This window comes from Pseudophryne corroboree, chromosome 7 (genome assembly GCF_028390025.1).
Source record: "Pseudophryne corroboree isolate aPseCor3 chromosome 7, aPseCor3.hap2, whole genome shotgun sequence".
NCBI classification, from domain to species: Eukaryota; Metazoa; Chordata; class Amphibia; order Anura; family Myobatrachidae; genus Pseudophryne; species Pseudophryne corroboree.
The window spans coordinates 244,170,175-244,186,853 of NC_086450.1; the positions used below are offsets into that span (position 1 = coordinate 244,170,175).

Sequence of the window (16,679 nt, forward strand, 5' to 3'; positions counted from 1 at the left end):
GATGCATCTAAAAACAGCCGTAACATTGGGGGTCATTCCGAGTTGTTCGCTCGTTGACGATTTTCGAAACGGAGCGATTAAGGCAAAAATGCGCATGGTACGCAGTGCGCATGCGCTAAGTATTTTAGCACAAAGCTTAGTAGATTTACTCACGTCCGAACGAAGAATTTTCATCGTTGAAGTGATCGGAGTGTGATTGACAGTGGGTGCTTCTGGGCGGAAACTGACCGTTTTCTGGGAGTGTGCGGAAAAACGCAGGCATGCCAGAATAAAACGCGGGAGTGTCTGGAGAAACGGGGGAGTGCCTGGCCGAACGCAGGGCGTGTTTGTGACGTCAAACCAGGAACGAAACGGGCTGAGCTGATCGCAGTGTAGGAGTAAGTCTCAAGCTACTCAGAAACTGCTAAGAATTTTCTATTCGCAATTCTGCTAATCTTTCATTCGCAATTCTGCTGAGCTAACATACACTCCCAGAGGGCGGCGGCCTAGCGTGTGCAATGCTGCTAAAAGCAGCTAGCGAGCGAACAACTCGGAATGAGGGCCATTATCAATAGAATAATTACACATTAAAACATACTAGGCGGCTGACCTAGGATGACAAAGTCTAGGAGGCATCTGAAATAATGAATAATAATAATAATAATAATATTCAGTGTTTTTAAGGTTACCTCCCTCTATGCACCCAACACTAAGCACTAGCTACTGACATGGAGAGTGGCCAGCAGCTTTTTACATGTGAAAAATACGCTGGGCATACACGTTCAGTTAAAATGCCTTTTAGACTAACAAACGTTTTATCTGACAGCCTCACGTCTCTTAGATATCATGAGCATCCACTACCTGTATGTGATATCTCACTGTCGGGCATATTTATCAATATTATTTAACTAAAATAATGTTAAACGGGTGTTTTCACAAGATGCGATCAAAATACAGATAGTCGAGATCCCGACAGTCAGAAGACCGACCACGGGATCACGAAAAACAGAATTCCGACACATCCCGCTGGTAAATAGTTAGGTTAGGGTTAGGCACTAGGGGAAGAGTTAGGGTATGGCTGCTGGGGTAGGGGAGGTTTAGGTTAGGCTGTGGGGTTTTAGGGAAAGGCTGCAGCAGGGGGTAGTTAGGGTTAGGCTGTGGGAGAGGGTGGTTAGTGGTAGGGTTAAAATACTTACCGGGATGCATCAGTATTCTGCTGTTGAATGCCTGTATTTTGACCACATAGTACTCAACCAGTTTTCGCACCAGTTTCAAATTATTTTAGTATCACAGGAATGTATGAAAGAGCAATTAGAGGAGATTTTTTTTATTTCTTTTTAGTAAGCTGATCGCATTTCCCATACTTGTAATCGAAAAATAAAGCTGCTAAAATTAAGTAAAATGTAATTGCAAAAAAATACCGGAGAGAGCCCTGCAATAATAACGCCATTTTCAAATGGTGTTATGCAGGTTTTCCCCCCCCTCTCATTTACTCCTGCTCCGACTTTGCTGAATGCTGGAATGGAAAGTAGAGCCCCGAGTAGACTTCTGTGATCAGCCATGTGTGTCCACAGCCTGTTCACGGATCAAAAAAAAAGTTATAGTAAAAAAAGAAATACTTACCTGCGCCCAGGGACAGAGAGCCTGGAACGACGAGTGCAGCGCAACTCCCGGCTCTCTGTTTTGTCCCCCGCTGCTGCCACCGCCCCCATAGTGCCCCGATGCTAAGCAATATGGGGGCAGGCTGCGAGTCCACGCCCCCTGACTCGCAGCGCACCCCCATTTGCACTGTCGCGCCCTTCACTGCTAAGCAATATGGCGGGATGCCATGAGTCCACGCTCCCGACTCCTTCCACGCCCCTATATGCAGTATCCGTGCACCCCTTTCTCGGCGTGCACCCCCCCCCCCCATTTACGAGCGCGCACACACACAGATGCCAGGGCCAGAAAAAGGCCTCAGTCCGTCCCTGCTGGCGAGTTATCAGTCATCTGATCTGTAAAGTGAACTGAGACACTGAGTAGTCTGTCATCTCAGTTTACTGCACGGATCAGGTGACCTGGATCACAGATCAGGAGCACAGTATCAGATGACTAGATCACCGATCCATGGTCCCTGGCTGCCTGTTAGCGGAGCAGGTAGCAAGGGGGGGGGGGCGAGGGGGGTTGGGCAGTTGACGGTGCATGTGTAGGCACAGCCTCAGAGTATTTTATGCAAAAAATACCTTGAGAATTTTGGGGAGAGATTTTGCAGGGACAGAGCTTTCTCACAAGCTTTGTCCCTGCATGCTATATTTGATACATCCTTTCATCGCATTGCAAATGTGGGTTATTTTAACACATCCCATCCGCACTGGAGATGCGGATTGTGATAAATATGCCCCAGTGTATGGCAGGAAATATCAGATCCTACCCTGGGGAGTAGGCATTTCCTGATTCCTCCCCAGTGAAGGAATAGGGGAAATGTTCGTTGGTCGGCCATGGCAGTGCATTCACTGCCCAATTCGGCTGACTTCTAAATATTGCATCAGTTGGACATGCTGGATGATTGGCACATCCAACCGAAATACACTGTACAATTATCTGGGCAATCCACCATTATCAGGTTAATTGGCCAGATAATTAGGTATGTTGTCACAGCCTGGTACCCCACTCCTAGTCTGAGGAACATTAAGTGCCACCTAGAGTGCTCAAAGAGCTTCCACCAACCCCCATTTAGATCTCACTCTAGAGGTTACCTCTCTCCTAAATTTCATCCATGCAAATGTGATGGGCTGTGTTCCGGATACTTTGCAGAGAAGCACCACGGTCTCCCCAGCTCGAACCTTCATGTCTTCTGGGAATTGGAGGATCTGTGGTGCAGAAGCTAGAGGAGGAAAAGTGCAAATAGAAAAATGTTTAGGGGACAAAAAAAAATATCTAATATAAACAGATAATTTATGTGGTTATTACATTTCAGTTCTAATTGAGCAACCAGGGATTCAAACCCAGTGTGAGACCCAATTCTCTACCAAACAGATTACCTACCGTGCATCATGCAGTCTGTCATATACAGCACATTTTCAAAACGAGTCATTGTGTCACGGTTGAGAGCTCGCACACAAGCAGAAAGGTAGCCCAGGTGAGCGCATCAAGTATCACATATGAGTGTATGTATATATATATATATATATATATATTTCGACTGTAGCGGCGGCACTCCGGTAATAAAAACCAACAACAGCAGGGATATGATCATATCAATGCTGTTGTTGGCTTTTATTACCGGAGTGCCGCCACTACATTCAAAATATATTTGGGCTCTGTACATTTAGGAGCACCTACGGAATGCACCGGGAACTTTACTCCAATCGGTATTGGTTGTGCTGCCTATCGGGACATATATATATATATATATATATATACACAGACTCCAAGCTCCGGCCCTCACTGGAAACCACAACGTACTGTACCCGGTGCCTTCCTCACCATGGCTCCTGCGGAGCCCGTCTATTCCCCATGGTCCTTACGGAGTCCCCAGCATCCACTACGGACTACGAGAAATAGATTTACCAGTGAGTAAAATCTTATTTTATATATATATATATATATATATATATATCCTCCAATGGCGGCACTCAGGATGGAATAAAGGAAGACTCTGACAACAGCTTGTAGACAACGTTTCAGCGCTTCCCAGTGCTTTTATCAAGCCAATTATGGCCATAATTGGCTTGCTAAAAGCGCTGGGAAGCACTGAAACGCTGCCTACAAACTGTTGTCAGAGTGTTCTTTTATTCCATCTTGAGTGCCGCCATTGGAGGATATATATATATATATATATATATATATATAAAATAAGATTTTACTCACTGGTAAATCTATTTCTCGTAGTCCGTAGTGGATGCTGGGGACTCCGTAAGGACCATGGGGAATAGACGGGCTCCGCAGGAGACAGGGCACTTTAAGACAGAATTAGGACTACTGGTGTGCAGTGGCTCCTCCCTCTATGTCCCTCCTCCAGACCTCAGTTAAGGAAACTGTGCCCGGAAGAGATGACAGTACAAGGAAAGGATTTTGGAATCCAGGGTAAGGTTATACCAGCCACACCAATCACACCGTATAACTCGTGATAAACTTACCCAGTTAACATTATGAACAACAACAGAGCATCAAACAAACCTGATGCAACCATAACATAACCCTTATTTAAGCAATAACTATACACAAGTATTGCAGAAGAAGTCCGCACTTGGGACGCGCGCCCAGCATCCACTACGGTCTACGAGAAATAGATTTACCGGTGAGTAAAATCTTATTTTCTCTAACGTCCTAGTGGATGCTGGGGACTCCGTAAGGACCATGGGGATTATACCAAAGCTCCCAAACGGGCGGGAGAGTGCGGATGACTCTGCAGCACCGAATGAGCAAACACAAGGTCCTCCAAAGCCAGGGTATCAAACTTGTAGAATTTTGCAAAAGTGTTTGAACCCGACCAAGTAGCTGCTCGGCAAAGCTGCAATGCCGAGACCCCTCGGGCAGCCGCCCAAGAAGAGCCCACCTTCCTTGTGGAATGAGCTTTTACTGATTTTGGATGCGGCAATCCAGCCGCAGAATGAGCCTGCTGAATCGTGTTACATATCCAGCGAGCAATAGTTTGCTTTGAAGCAGGAGCACCCAGCTTGATGGATGCATACAGGATAAACAGCGAGTCAGTTTTCCTGACTCCAGCCGTTCTGGCTACATAAATCTTCAAAGCCCTGACTACATCTAGTAACTTGGAATCCTCCAAGTCACGAGTAGCCATAGGCACCACAATAGGTTGGTTCAAATGAAAGGATGACACCACCTTCGGCAGAAATTGCGGACGAGTCCGCAATTCTGCCCTGTCCATATGGAAAACCAGATAGGGGCTTTTACATGACAAAGCCGCCAATTCTGACACACGCCTAGCCGAAGCTAAGGCCAATAACATGACCACTTTCCACGTGAGATATTTTAACTCCACGGTCTTAAGTGGCTCAAACCAGTGAGATTTCAGGAAACTCGACACCACGTTAAGATCCCAAGGTGCCACTGGTGGCACAAAAGGGGGCTGAATATGCAGCACTCCCTTTACAAACGTCTGAACTTCAGGAAGAGAAGCCAGTTCCTTTAGAAAGAAAATGGATAGGGCCGAAATCTGGACCTTAATGGACCCTAATTTTAAGCCCATAGTCACTCCCGACTGTAGGAAGTGAAGAAAACGGCCCAGCTGGAATTCCTCTGTAGGGTCCTTCCTGGCCTCACACCAAGCAACATATTTTCGCCATATACGGTGATAATGTTTTGCTGTCACGTCCTTCCTAGCCTTTATCAGCGTAGGAATAACCTTATCCGAAATGCCTTTCTCCGCTAGGATCCGGCGTTCAACCGCCATGCCGTCAAACGCAGCCGCGGTAAGTCTTGGAACAGACAGGGCCCCTGTTGAAACAGATCCTGTCTGAGAGGCAGAGGCCATGGGTCCTCTGTGAGCATTTCTAGCAGTTCCGGATACCAAGCCCTTCTTGGCCAATCCGGAACAATGAGTATTGTTCTTACTCCTCTTTTTCTTACGATTCTCAGCACCTTGTGTATGAGAGGAAGAGGAGGAAACACATAAACCGACTGGAACACCCACGGTGTCACTAGTGCATCCACAGCTATCGCCTGAGGGTCTCTTGACCTGGCGCAATACCTTTGTAGCTTTTTGTTGAGGCGGGATGCCATCATGTCCACCTGTGGCAGTTCCCATCGATTTGTAATCTGTGTATAGACTTTTTGATGAAGTCCCCACTCTCCCGGGTGGAGGTCGTGCCTGCTGAGGAAGTCTGCTTCCCAGTTGTCCACTCCCGGAATGAACACTGCTGACAGTGCTTGCACATGATTCTCCGCCCAGCGAAGAATTCTGGTGGCTTCTGCCATTGCCACCCTGCTTCTTGTGCCGCCCTGGCGGTTTACATGAGCCACTGCGGTGATGTTGTCTGACTGAATCAGCACCGGTTGGTTGCGAAGCAGAGGCTCTGCTTGACTCAGGGCGTTGTATATGGCCCTTAGTTCCAGGATATTGATGTGCAGACAAGTCTCCTGACTTGACCACAGCCCTTGGAAGTTTCTTCCCTGAGTGACTGCCCCCCACCCTCGGAGGCTTGCATCCGTGGTCACCAGGACCCAGTCCTGTATGCCGAACCTGCGGACCTCGAGAAGGAGAGCACTCTGCAGCCACCACAGAAGAGACACCCTGGCCCTGGGGGATAGGGTGATCAGCCGATGCATCTTAAGATGCGATCCGGACCACTTGTCCAACAGATCCCACTGAAAGGTCCTCGCATGGAACCTGCCGAAGGGAATGGCTTCGTACGACGCCACCATCTTTCCCAGGACTCGCGTGCATTGATGCACCGACACCTGTTTTGGTTTTAAGAGGTCACTGACCAGAGTCACGAGCTCCCGGGCCTTCTCCTCCGGGAGAAACACCTTCTTCTGGTCTGTGTCCAGAATCATGCCCAGGAAGGGCAGACTCGTCGTAGGAATCAGCTGCGACTTCGGAATATTCAGAATCCAGCCGTGCTGTTGTAACACCTCCCGAGAGTGTGCTACGCTGATCAGCAACTGCTCTCTGGACCTCACCTTTATGAGGAGATCGTCCAAGTATGGGATAATTGTAACTCCTTGCTTTCGCAGAAGCACCATCATTTCTGCCATTACCTTGGTAAATATTCTCGGTTCCGTGGACAGACCAAACGTCTGGAATTGGTAATGACAGTCCTGTACCACAAATCTGAGGTACTCCTGAGGAGGTGGATAAATGGGGACATGCAGGTAAGTATCCTTTATGTCCAGACACCATAAAATCCCCCTCTTCCAGGCTTGCAATGACCGCCCAGAGCGATTCCATCTTGAACTTGAACCTTTTCATGTAAATGTTCAGGGATTTTAAATTCAATATGGGTCTGACTGAACCGTCCGGTTTCGGAACCACAAACATTGTGGAATAGTAACCCCTTCCCTGTTGAGGGAGGGGAACCTTTACCACCACCTGCTGGAGATATAATTTGTGAATTGCCGCTAACACTACTTCCCTTTCTATGGGGGAAGCTGGCAGGGCCGATTTGAGGTAACGGTGAGGGGGCATCACTTCGAATTCCAGCTTGTATCCCTGAGACACAATCTGTATAGCCCAGGGATCCACCCGTGAGCGAACCCACTGGTGGCTGAAATTTCGGATACGCACCCACACTGCTCCTGGCTCCACCTGTGGAGCCCCAGCGTCAGGCGGTGGATTTAGTGGAAGCCAGGGAGGACTTCTGTTCCTGGGAACTAGCTGTATTTTGCAGCTTCTTTCCTCTACCCCTGGCTCTGGCAAGAAAGGACGCACCTCTGACTTTCTTGCCTCTTTGTGATCGAAAGGACTGCATTTGGTAATACGGTGCTTTCTTAGGTTGTGAGGGAATATATGGCAAAAAATTTGACTTCCCAGCCGTAGCTGTGGAAACTAGGTCCGAGAGATCGTCCCCAAACAATTCCTCACCCTTATTAGGTAAAACCTCCATGTGCTTCTTTGAGTCAGCATCACCTGTCCATTGCCGAGTCCACAGGACCCTTCTGGCAGAAATTGACATTGCATTTATTCTAGAGCCCAGTAGGCAAATGTCTCTCTGGGCATCCCTCATATATAGGACAGCGTCTTTTATATGCCCCAGGGTCAGCAATATAGTATCCTTGTCCAAGGTATCAAGCTCCTCAGACATAGTATCTGTCCATGCTGCTACAGCTCTACACATCCAGGCCGACGCAATTGCCGGCCTTAGTAGTGTACCTGAATGTGTATAAACGGACCTCAGGATACCTTCCTGCTTTCTATCCGCAGGATCTTTTAGGGTGGCCGTATCCTGTGACAGCAGGGCTACCTTCTTAGATAAGCGTGTCAAAGCTTTGTCTACCCTAGGGGAGGATTCCCAGCGTAACCTGTCCGTTGGCGGGAAAGGATACGCCATAAGTAACCGTTTGGAAATCTGCATTTTCCTATGAGGAGAATCCCAAGCTTTTTCACATAACTCATTTAACTCATGTGAAGGGGGAAAAGTCACTTATTGCCTGTTCTCCCCAAACATATAAACCCTCTTGTCAGGGACAGGGTTTTCCACTGAGATGTGCAATACATCCTTCATTGCTATAATCATGTAGCGGATGGCTTTAGCCATTTTAGGCTGCAACTTTGCATCATCGCCATCGACACTGGAGTCAGAATCCGTGTCGATATCCGTGTCAACAATTTGGGATAGTGGGCGCTTCTGAGACCCTGACGGCCTCTGCGCTGTAGGCTCAGGCATGGGTTGGGAATCTGACTGTCCCAAGGCTTCAGCTTTATCCAACCTTTTATGCAAGGAGTTTACATTATCATTTAACACCTTCCACATAGCCATCCAATCAGGTGTCGGCGCCGTCGGTGGAGACACCACATTCATCTGCACCTGCTCTGCTTCCACATAGCCTTCCTCGTCAAACATGTCGACACAAGCGTACCGACACACCACACACACAGGGTATGCTCTATTTGAGGACAGAACCCCCACAAGGCCTTTTGGAGAGACAGAGAGAGAGTATGCCAGCACACACCCCAGCGCTATATGACCCAGGAATTACACAGTAACTTAGTGTTTACCCAGTAGCTGCTGTATATACTGATATTGCGCTAAATTTATGTGCCCCCCCCCCCCCTCTTTTTACCCTCTTTCTACCGTGAATCTGCAGGGGAGAGCCTGGGGAGCTTCCTCTCAGCGGAGCTGTGCAGAGAAAATGGCGCTGGTGAGTGCTGAGGAAGGCGGGCTTCTGTCCCGCGATTTTGTGTAAAATAATGGCGGGGGCTCATGCATATATACAGTGCCCAACTGTATATATGCCCTTTTATGCCAAGAGGTACTTAATTGCTGCCCCGGGGCCCTGCACCCTACAGTGACCGGAGTGTGTGGGTTTAATGTGGGAGCAATGGCGCACAGCTGCAGTGCTGTGCGCTACCTCATATGAAGACTGGAGTCTTCTGCCGCCGCTTTTGACGTCTTCTTGCTTCTCATTCTGGCTTCTGGCTCTGCGAGGGGGACGGCGGCGCGGCTCCGGGATCGGACGACCAAGGGTGCGTTCCTGTGTTCGATCCCTCTGGAGCTAATGGTGTCCAGTAGCCTAAGAAGCATGACCTATCTGCAGTTAGTAGGGCTGCTTCTCTCCCCTCAGTCCCACGTAGCAGAGAGTCTGTTGCCAGCAGATCTCTCTGAAAATAAAAAATCCTAACAGAATACTTTCTTATCAGCAAGCTCAGGAGAGCTCACTAAAGTGCACCCAGCTCGGCCGGGCACAGATTCTAACTGAGGTCTGGAGGAGGGACATAGAGGGAGGAGCCAGTGCACACCAGTATTCCTAATTCTTTCTTAAAGTGCCCTGTCTCCTGCGGAGCCCGTCTATTCCCCATGGTCCTTACAGAGTCCCCAGCATCCACTAGGACGTTAGAGAAATATATATATCAGTGACGTGTGGTGGGTTGAGGCAGAGCCTTTCCTGTCATACTAACGTTTGTGTCAGAGTTTTGACTGTATAAAGTATATGAAAAATACAAAGAATATGTTTGAATATCTTCTTTGCATTATTCTAATCATTTTTATAGCCAAAACTCTGGAGTAAAAAGTCTATGGCAGGTGAGGCAGTGCCTCACCTGTGTATCTTTTCTGCACATCTCTGATCAAAACTCACCAAATTTCCAGGAGTTTATACTGCTGCACCTGTGTGTAATGCCCAGATGTACCATTTGGCCCACATATTGCTTGTAAATCCGGCTCTGGTGCTAGCCAATACCTCCTGAGCCAATTAGCTCATCACACGTCAACTGATATATAGATAGATAGATAGATAGATAGATAGATAGATAGATAGATAGATAGATAGATAGATAGATAGATAGAAATCCCTGCACTCTCACACAGCTCAGCCAACAACTGGGGTGCCAATCAGAGTCTGACACACTCAGAGGTGGGACCCATAGTACAATACAGGATTATCCACAAAGTGGAACAGATAGCAGTGCTATCTGTTCCACTTTGTGGATAATCCTGTATTATATATATATATATATATATATATAGTGATAGGACCCAGCACCTTCTGTGTTTCAATTCTCCAAATGTGAATAGGAAACTTATATGCGTACCGGAACCAACAGGATTTTCAGCTTGTAATACATATATCTCTGTGTATCAATCATCCGGTTCTCTCGGTTTTACGGTTCGTCCTGTAACCGTTTTGACAGGACTTCATCAAAGGGTTGATGAAGTCCTGTCAAAACGGTTAGAGGACGAAACGCGTTGGATCTATGCTCCACTCCTCCTGAAGGATATCAGATAAGCCTTTTATGTTTTTATCCATTGTACGGGTCCATTTTGTATATATCGTTTGGCATTATTCCCAATTGCTGGGAGTTCTACTTTTAAGGTATCCCGGTAACCTACGTGGTAATAAGAGAGGATTCCTGCAGAGAACTTACTATATGTGAGAAGCACAAGATCTGAGGGTATTATTATATTTACTCTTGAGGCTGCGGACACCATATCTTGTTTGAATTCCTGACACAGGCTGTACCTCTCCCAATTAATGCATGATTTCAAACTGCAACCACATCGCTAAGTTTTATCTGCACATTCATTTACAATAGTGACAATACTGCACTATTATTGCCACTGTATTTGTTTTTTGGTTGATGTACTGGAACACTGGGGAACCAGAAAACCGAGAGAACCGGATGATTGATACACAGAGAGACATGTATTACAAGCTGAAACTCCTGTTGGTTCCGGTACGCCTAGAAGCTTCCTATTCACATTTGGAGAATTGAAACACAGAAGGCGCTGGGTCCTATCACTTCTTCTATTTGAATCTGGACTTTGAAATAGAGTCCATCTTAGAGGACTTTTTTAGCAGCCCTCCTACTAGAGAAGTGTTATAAAATGTAATCACTTGACATTAACTGTATATTATATAATTTATATTAGCCTTGTATTTTAGGTAGTAGCGCTAATTGCACTTCTTTATTTTTTTATTTTCTATATATATATATATATATATATATATATATATATATATAAAAGACAGCACTCAGTGAAAGATATAACCAACAGAACAAATGGTGGTGCAAGGTCGGGGGCTGAAGAAAACCACCCCGTGTTGGTTGAAACAGCTGTCGGTCTATATGCAATGGAATCTGTGTGAGGAGAAAATAATCGTTTTTTTCATCTCTAAAAATGAGTGCTGGTATATTCTTTTTTCAGTACCTGGGAAAAGCGAGCATAAATATATATGTATATATATATATATATATATATATACACATATACACACACACACATATATATATATATAAAAAGATATCTTTGCGGAGCGCTCTTATTTGATGGATAATCCACTCTGTTTTCTGGATATGAACAGAGGATGACCTTATCAGTACCTCATATGCCTATACACCCAAATGTTAAAAACACATCTTTTTATTAAAATGTAAATGACATAATTAAAAATACGTTTCTGTAATCATCTTTTAGAAGACAGTATTGATCGTTAGAAAAACATATGTTTGTTCAGTTTTTGTTTATACAATAAAAACATTAAAATATTTTTGTTTCACCCCGAAAATATTGTGTGTTCCTAACAAACAAAATTAATCTGGATCTTAGAAGCTTCTTTGTGATTTGAATATTGTTTTACATTGTAGTCTGCGGTTCTTTCACAGTGTTTATACTACAATAAATACTCCAATAAATTACATTTGTCAGAGTTCAATTTAAAAAAAATGCACTTTATGCAGAAGAAGCACATGAGAGTTAAAGTAAGATTTAAGTTTTAAGGGCACCTGCCATTGGGCTTCACCTGAAAGCAGCCCGCTTTCAGCTGGATTTCATTGTACATGTGCTCTATATAGACAGAATTATATGTAAGGTTACATACAGTAAGTGCAGAAAGACGATGGACACATTTAGGAGCTAATTCAGTAATTTACTGCATTTCCCCGATGTTTGAGTCCTGCACACGCGCAGGACCTGTTCTGCACGTCTGCAGAACGGGACCTGCGATTGCGGTGCAGATATGCAAACTCCTCTGCCTCGCCCATCGTTGGGAAAAATGAGGGCGTGTCACCCCCATTTTCTGGGAGTGGCGAGGCCAAGGACTGAGTTGCAAGACACAGTTACCTTGGCCTCAGAAGCCGCACTGCAACGCAAGGCTGAGAAAGCTTAAGTTTACTCAGCCTGCCATCGCAAATGAACATCGCGATCATCATCTGAGATGTGATCGCATCACAAATGCAGGGAAGAGGTGGTATGCACCTCCTTCATTTGCATTGCTATCGACTGCAGATGCAAAGCTGCCACGAGCATCCTTGCATTTGCAATCCTTACTGAATTAGGCCCTTAGTCTGGCCACAACTACCATTATCCTGTTTCACATATGATGACTTCACGTCAGATTTAGATATGGAACAGTTATTTTTGTGTCCCTATATATATGTTTAACCTTCACAATAACAATATAAATTCAATATTCATGGCCCAGAAAACGCACTAGATCCAGGAGCCAGTTGTTATTCATCAGCACAGTAACTCTGTTGGTTCACACACATAGTAATAATCATTAATTTTTGGTACCAAATGACATGTATAACCATGCAACAGGTGAGGTTGAGAGTATTCTACATGATACAGGAAGTCTGTAGATCCCAATAAACAACTATAACATACACTGGGGCTGATGCAGAGGTGACAAAATAGGTGTAAATCACTCTTAAAAGAAAGAAAAAAACAAATTGTGTATTTCTACTCATATGCAAAGCTTTACATATATCGAGATGTGTCATCCCCCACATCAGCAGCATATGTGCCTGGTTTGTGATGGATTATTAGCATGCAGACATACCTGCCCTGCAGCAGGTACAAACCAAATCTACCAGGCGTCTATATGCTGACTTGCTAGTCTGTTTGAGGAGCAATTGCGTGAACACGCCATTATTATATCAGGCCTACTGTATGTTAGATCGCCCATTCCTTTCTCTCCAGGCGCAGACAGGTTTAAATGTAAGAATCCCACAGGACAGCACAGAAGCATATAATTGTGGCAACTTTCTGGGCATGCGCAGAGCAATTTTACGACAACTGCCATATGTCCCAATCTTGATAAGTCCCATTATCCATGAGTGGTGGGTTGTATATGCAGCTTGCAGAAAGCGTTCTACAGAATTGCTGGTAAAAGCACAGATTTTACAATAAAAGAAGGGTAAAATGATTCTGCTGACAGAGGGATGATACAGGTAAATCTCGTTGTACTCTCAGTACGGATGCGTGCTGTCAACAATTCTACCTGCTTTAGGGGGGGTCTTCGAAGTTGGCTTCTTCTTAATGGTGGCTTCATCTGGAAGGGAAGTGCAAGGACTTGTTACGAGTCTAAGTGACATCCCAAGGAAAGGAAAAGACAACAGGGTTTCTATACTCAGCAGAGAAGTCAGGCAATGATATGATGTCCCCAGGCCGGGTACGTAGCGGATGCTGGAATATTACAAGATTTGCAATGTATAGAAGATGCAGCAACAGTCTGCATCTATGTTACACAAGTATTTTATTGGACAAGAATAGATTTGAAATTAGTAGCGATGAAGAACATGCGCTCCCGAATGGGTCATTATGATGAAATGATGGCTAATGTCATGGAGAACATTAAAGCGGATCGCTATGACATGAAGCTGTAATGAGACAAGCCACTGCAGCTGAATCACATGATATCCTACAATCACGAATGAGGAAAATGAACCTGTGATGTCATTACTGCGTAGAAGTGACATCACGCATGCAGCTATGGTAAGCAGTTTCTTATTAGACACCTGCATGAAGATAAGTCACTTTGTAATTAGAAAGGCCTGAGAGATGAAAGCAGGAGAGAAAGTAGAAAGACAGGCTCCAAGGATTAGAAGGTAATGTATAGCTTAAGTAATATCACCGTAATGTGATCTGAGCCCAACCATTTACAAAAACACAATCCCCTTATACATAAATGAAAAGCCAAAATGTTTTGCATGATGATGATGGTGATGATGAAAGATGACCCACTAATATTCTATTAACACATTTAATTGCATCAAATAATGTAATTCCTTTTAACAGGGCTAAGAAAGACAGCAAAAACACAAATTATGTTGAATTAATTGGCAGAATTTAACTTCACAAACTTAAGGGGCCTACACATGGCATGATTATGCCTAAAGGACGATCTTGACTTTGCGATTTCCCTTGAACTCCCCGGAGCCTAGAACCACCGATATTGACTATACACACGGTGCAATTTTGGTTATGTACAATTTTGACTGTATACAATTTTGACTATACTAGAAACTAGATTGTACACTTTCTAGGTAAAATTGACCTGCCTGAACAGTCTATTTTCTCTTGCGATAGTGACCCAGCGAGAGTGTGCATTGGCATCGCAAGCTTAATACACACAGTCCGATATGTACTATGCTTCCTACCGATATGGACCATATAGTCCATATCAGTAGTTCATATAGTATCATGTGTATGCGGCTTTACTTGTAAATACTATAATGTAAGAAAAAAATAGTGTATGACGTCTGATAAATCAAACTATTTTATTGAACATTAATCATAATTTTTAGTTGAGAACACCAGCTTTCTGGTTTGTGTAGATACTGGAAATGTAATTGTTCGAATAATTTTTTTAATACATGATTTACAGTTCTTGGGGGTCACCTACAAAGCAGATATGCGTAGTTGCAACTATATTTATGTGCAGTGTATTATACATACGAGGGTGATAAATATAAGTTAACAAGACCTCTTATTGTGTAAAAGTATTTAAGTCGTATATATATATATATATATATATATATATATATATATATATATATATATGTATAATCAATAGCATGGCCTTGGTACAGATTATATTTACACATAGTCCCCATACTTGCCTAAGCATTTGTTCCAACAGTATATCAAGGCATTTATCCCGAGATAGAAGAAATCAGTGTCAAGCGCCTGAAGCCAGGACATGATGGCTTGCTGAACTCCATTATCGGGTGCGAATCGCCTTCCACCCAGGTGCTTCTTCAATGGTCCAAAGAGATGGGATCACTTGGTGCCGGGTCAGGGCTGTATTTGGATGGTCCAGTAACTCAAAATGGAAGTGCCGTAACAACTCATGCGTGTGTTTAGCTGAGTGTGACCTAAAGTTGCATTATCATGCAGCAATACAACACCTGCTCGCAGCTACTCAGGTCGTTTCTGACAATTACCATCTGCAACCCACATAATGTGTTACAGTAGCAGTCATCATTTACAGTATCTCCCTTGGTGAGAAAATCAACAATAATTACACCCTTGTCATGCCAAAAGATGGTCACCATGACCTTCTTTGCGGATAGAGTTGTTTTGAATTTCTTTTAAGGTGGGGACGATGTGTGTTTCCATGTCATGCATACTTGCTTCATCTTCGGTGTCACATGATGCACCCACGCTTCATCAACTGTAATGTACTGCAGGAACTACACTCCCTCCTTATGGTACTGTGTCAAATGAATGAGAGACAATCACATCCTATTGGTTTTGTGAACTTTTGTGAGTTCCGTAAGTAACCATCATGAACACTTTTTCCTGTACCCCAGTTGCTCATGAACGATGTTGTACACAGTACCCACTGAGATGTTCAGTTTGTCAGCAATATCACTTATTTCAATGTGTCAGTCCTCCTGAATCAGACCTTCAATGCATCTGATTTGGACGTTCTTGACCTGCTAGATCGCTGTTCCTCTTCAACATCTGTCCTGCTGTTATAAAAGGTAATACAAAGAACCCAAGCGTGTTTCCATTACAGGACGTTATCACCGTACACCTCAACAAGTTTGCAATGAATTTCAGCTGTTGATGTACCCTTTATACACAAAAATATAATTACATAGTGCACCTCAATGTTTGACCATGTTTCCACCAGCCCCACCATCTTACAACTGATGTTGGGACCCTATGACTGATATGAAGTGCAGTCTAATGGGAGGAGAAGCAGTGGTCTACCTGCACTGGCCTGGTAGGAAATTACAATGAAATAGAGAACATTACACACGAGAAGCCTTGTAACCTTACTATTTGAACCATCATTGTAATAGGCTCACTCCCCAAAGACCTTATATGCGCCATCACAGACACACTGCATGTTAATTTTTTTGCAATGACAGAAAGAAATATTAGAAAAAATAATCTTAAATTACAACTTTTAACTAATCCAATCCTCCAACCGATTTTATGAGCTACCTGATCCTCCAGCTCATCATACAACCAATACAATACTCAGACCAATCATAAAATTATTCCCATACTCCAAACTATCTTATTATAGTGATACACATATGTGACCTGAAATACTGGTTGATAATCACTGATATAACTTAGAAAATAAGGGGACATTAGAGCTATATACAGCACAAGTCAAATGTAATTTTCAAATTGTGTCCAAACTGGTCTTAGGCAGAATCCTGTATTCTTCTATGTATATACTTTATTTTACATACTCAGATGTATCATAACCATAGTATCCATAAGGCATGGAACTTTTATCTATTTAATGCATTTTTTGTATGCTACAAGATTTAATCTTAGCTTCTTATAAAAGGA

At 44.1% G+C, this 16,679-nt stretch overlaps 1 protein-coding gene across 5 annotated transcripts in view; it reads right to left on the reverse strand.

The window, feature by feature from the left end:
* MYLK (myosin light chain kinase) overlaps positions 1 to 16,679 on the reverse strand; it is a 1,073,187-nt gene that overhangs the window by 190,575 nt on the left and 865,933 nt on the right. For 4 of the 5 annotated variants that reach the window (XM_063934067.1, XM_063934063.1, XM_063934065.1 and 1 more), the window contains 2 exons: positions 13,363 to 13,413; positions 2,715 to 2,842 (listed from right to left, as the gene is read on the reverse strand). In XM_063934067.1, coding sequence (XP_063790137.1) covers positions 2,715 to 2,842; positions 13,363 to 13,413 — 179 coding nt within the window. The remainder of the gene's footprint in view (positions 1 to 2,714; positions 2,843 to 13,362; positions 13,414 to 16,679) is intronic. The other variant, XM_063934064.1, reaches the window with a different exon arrangement.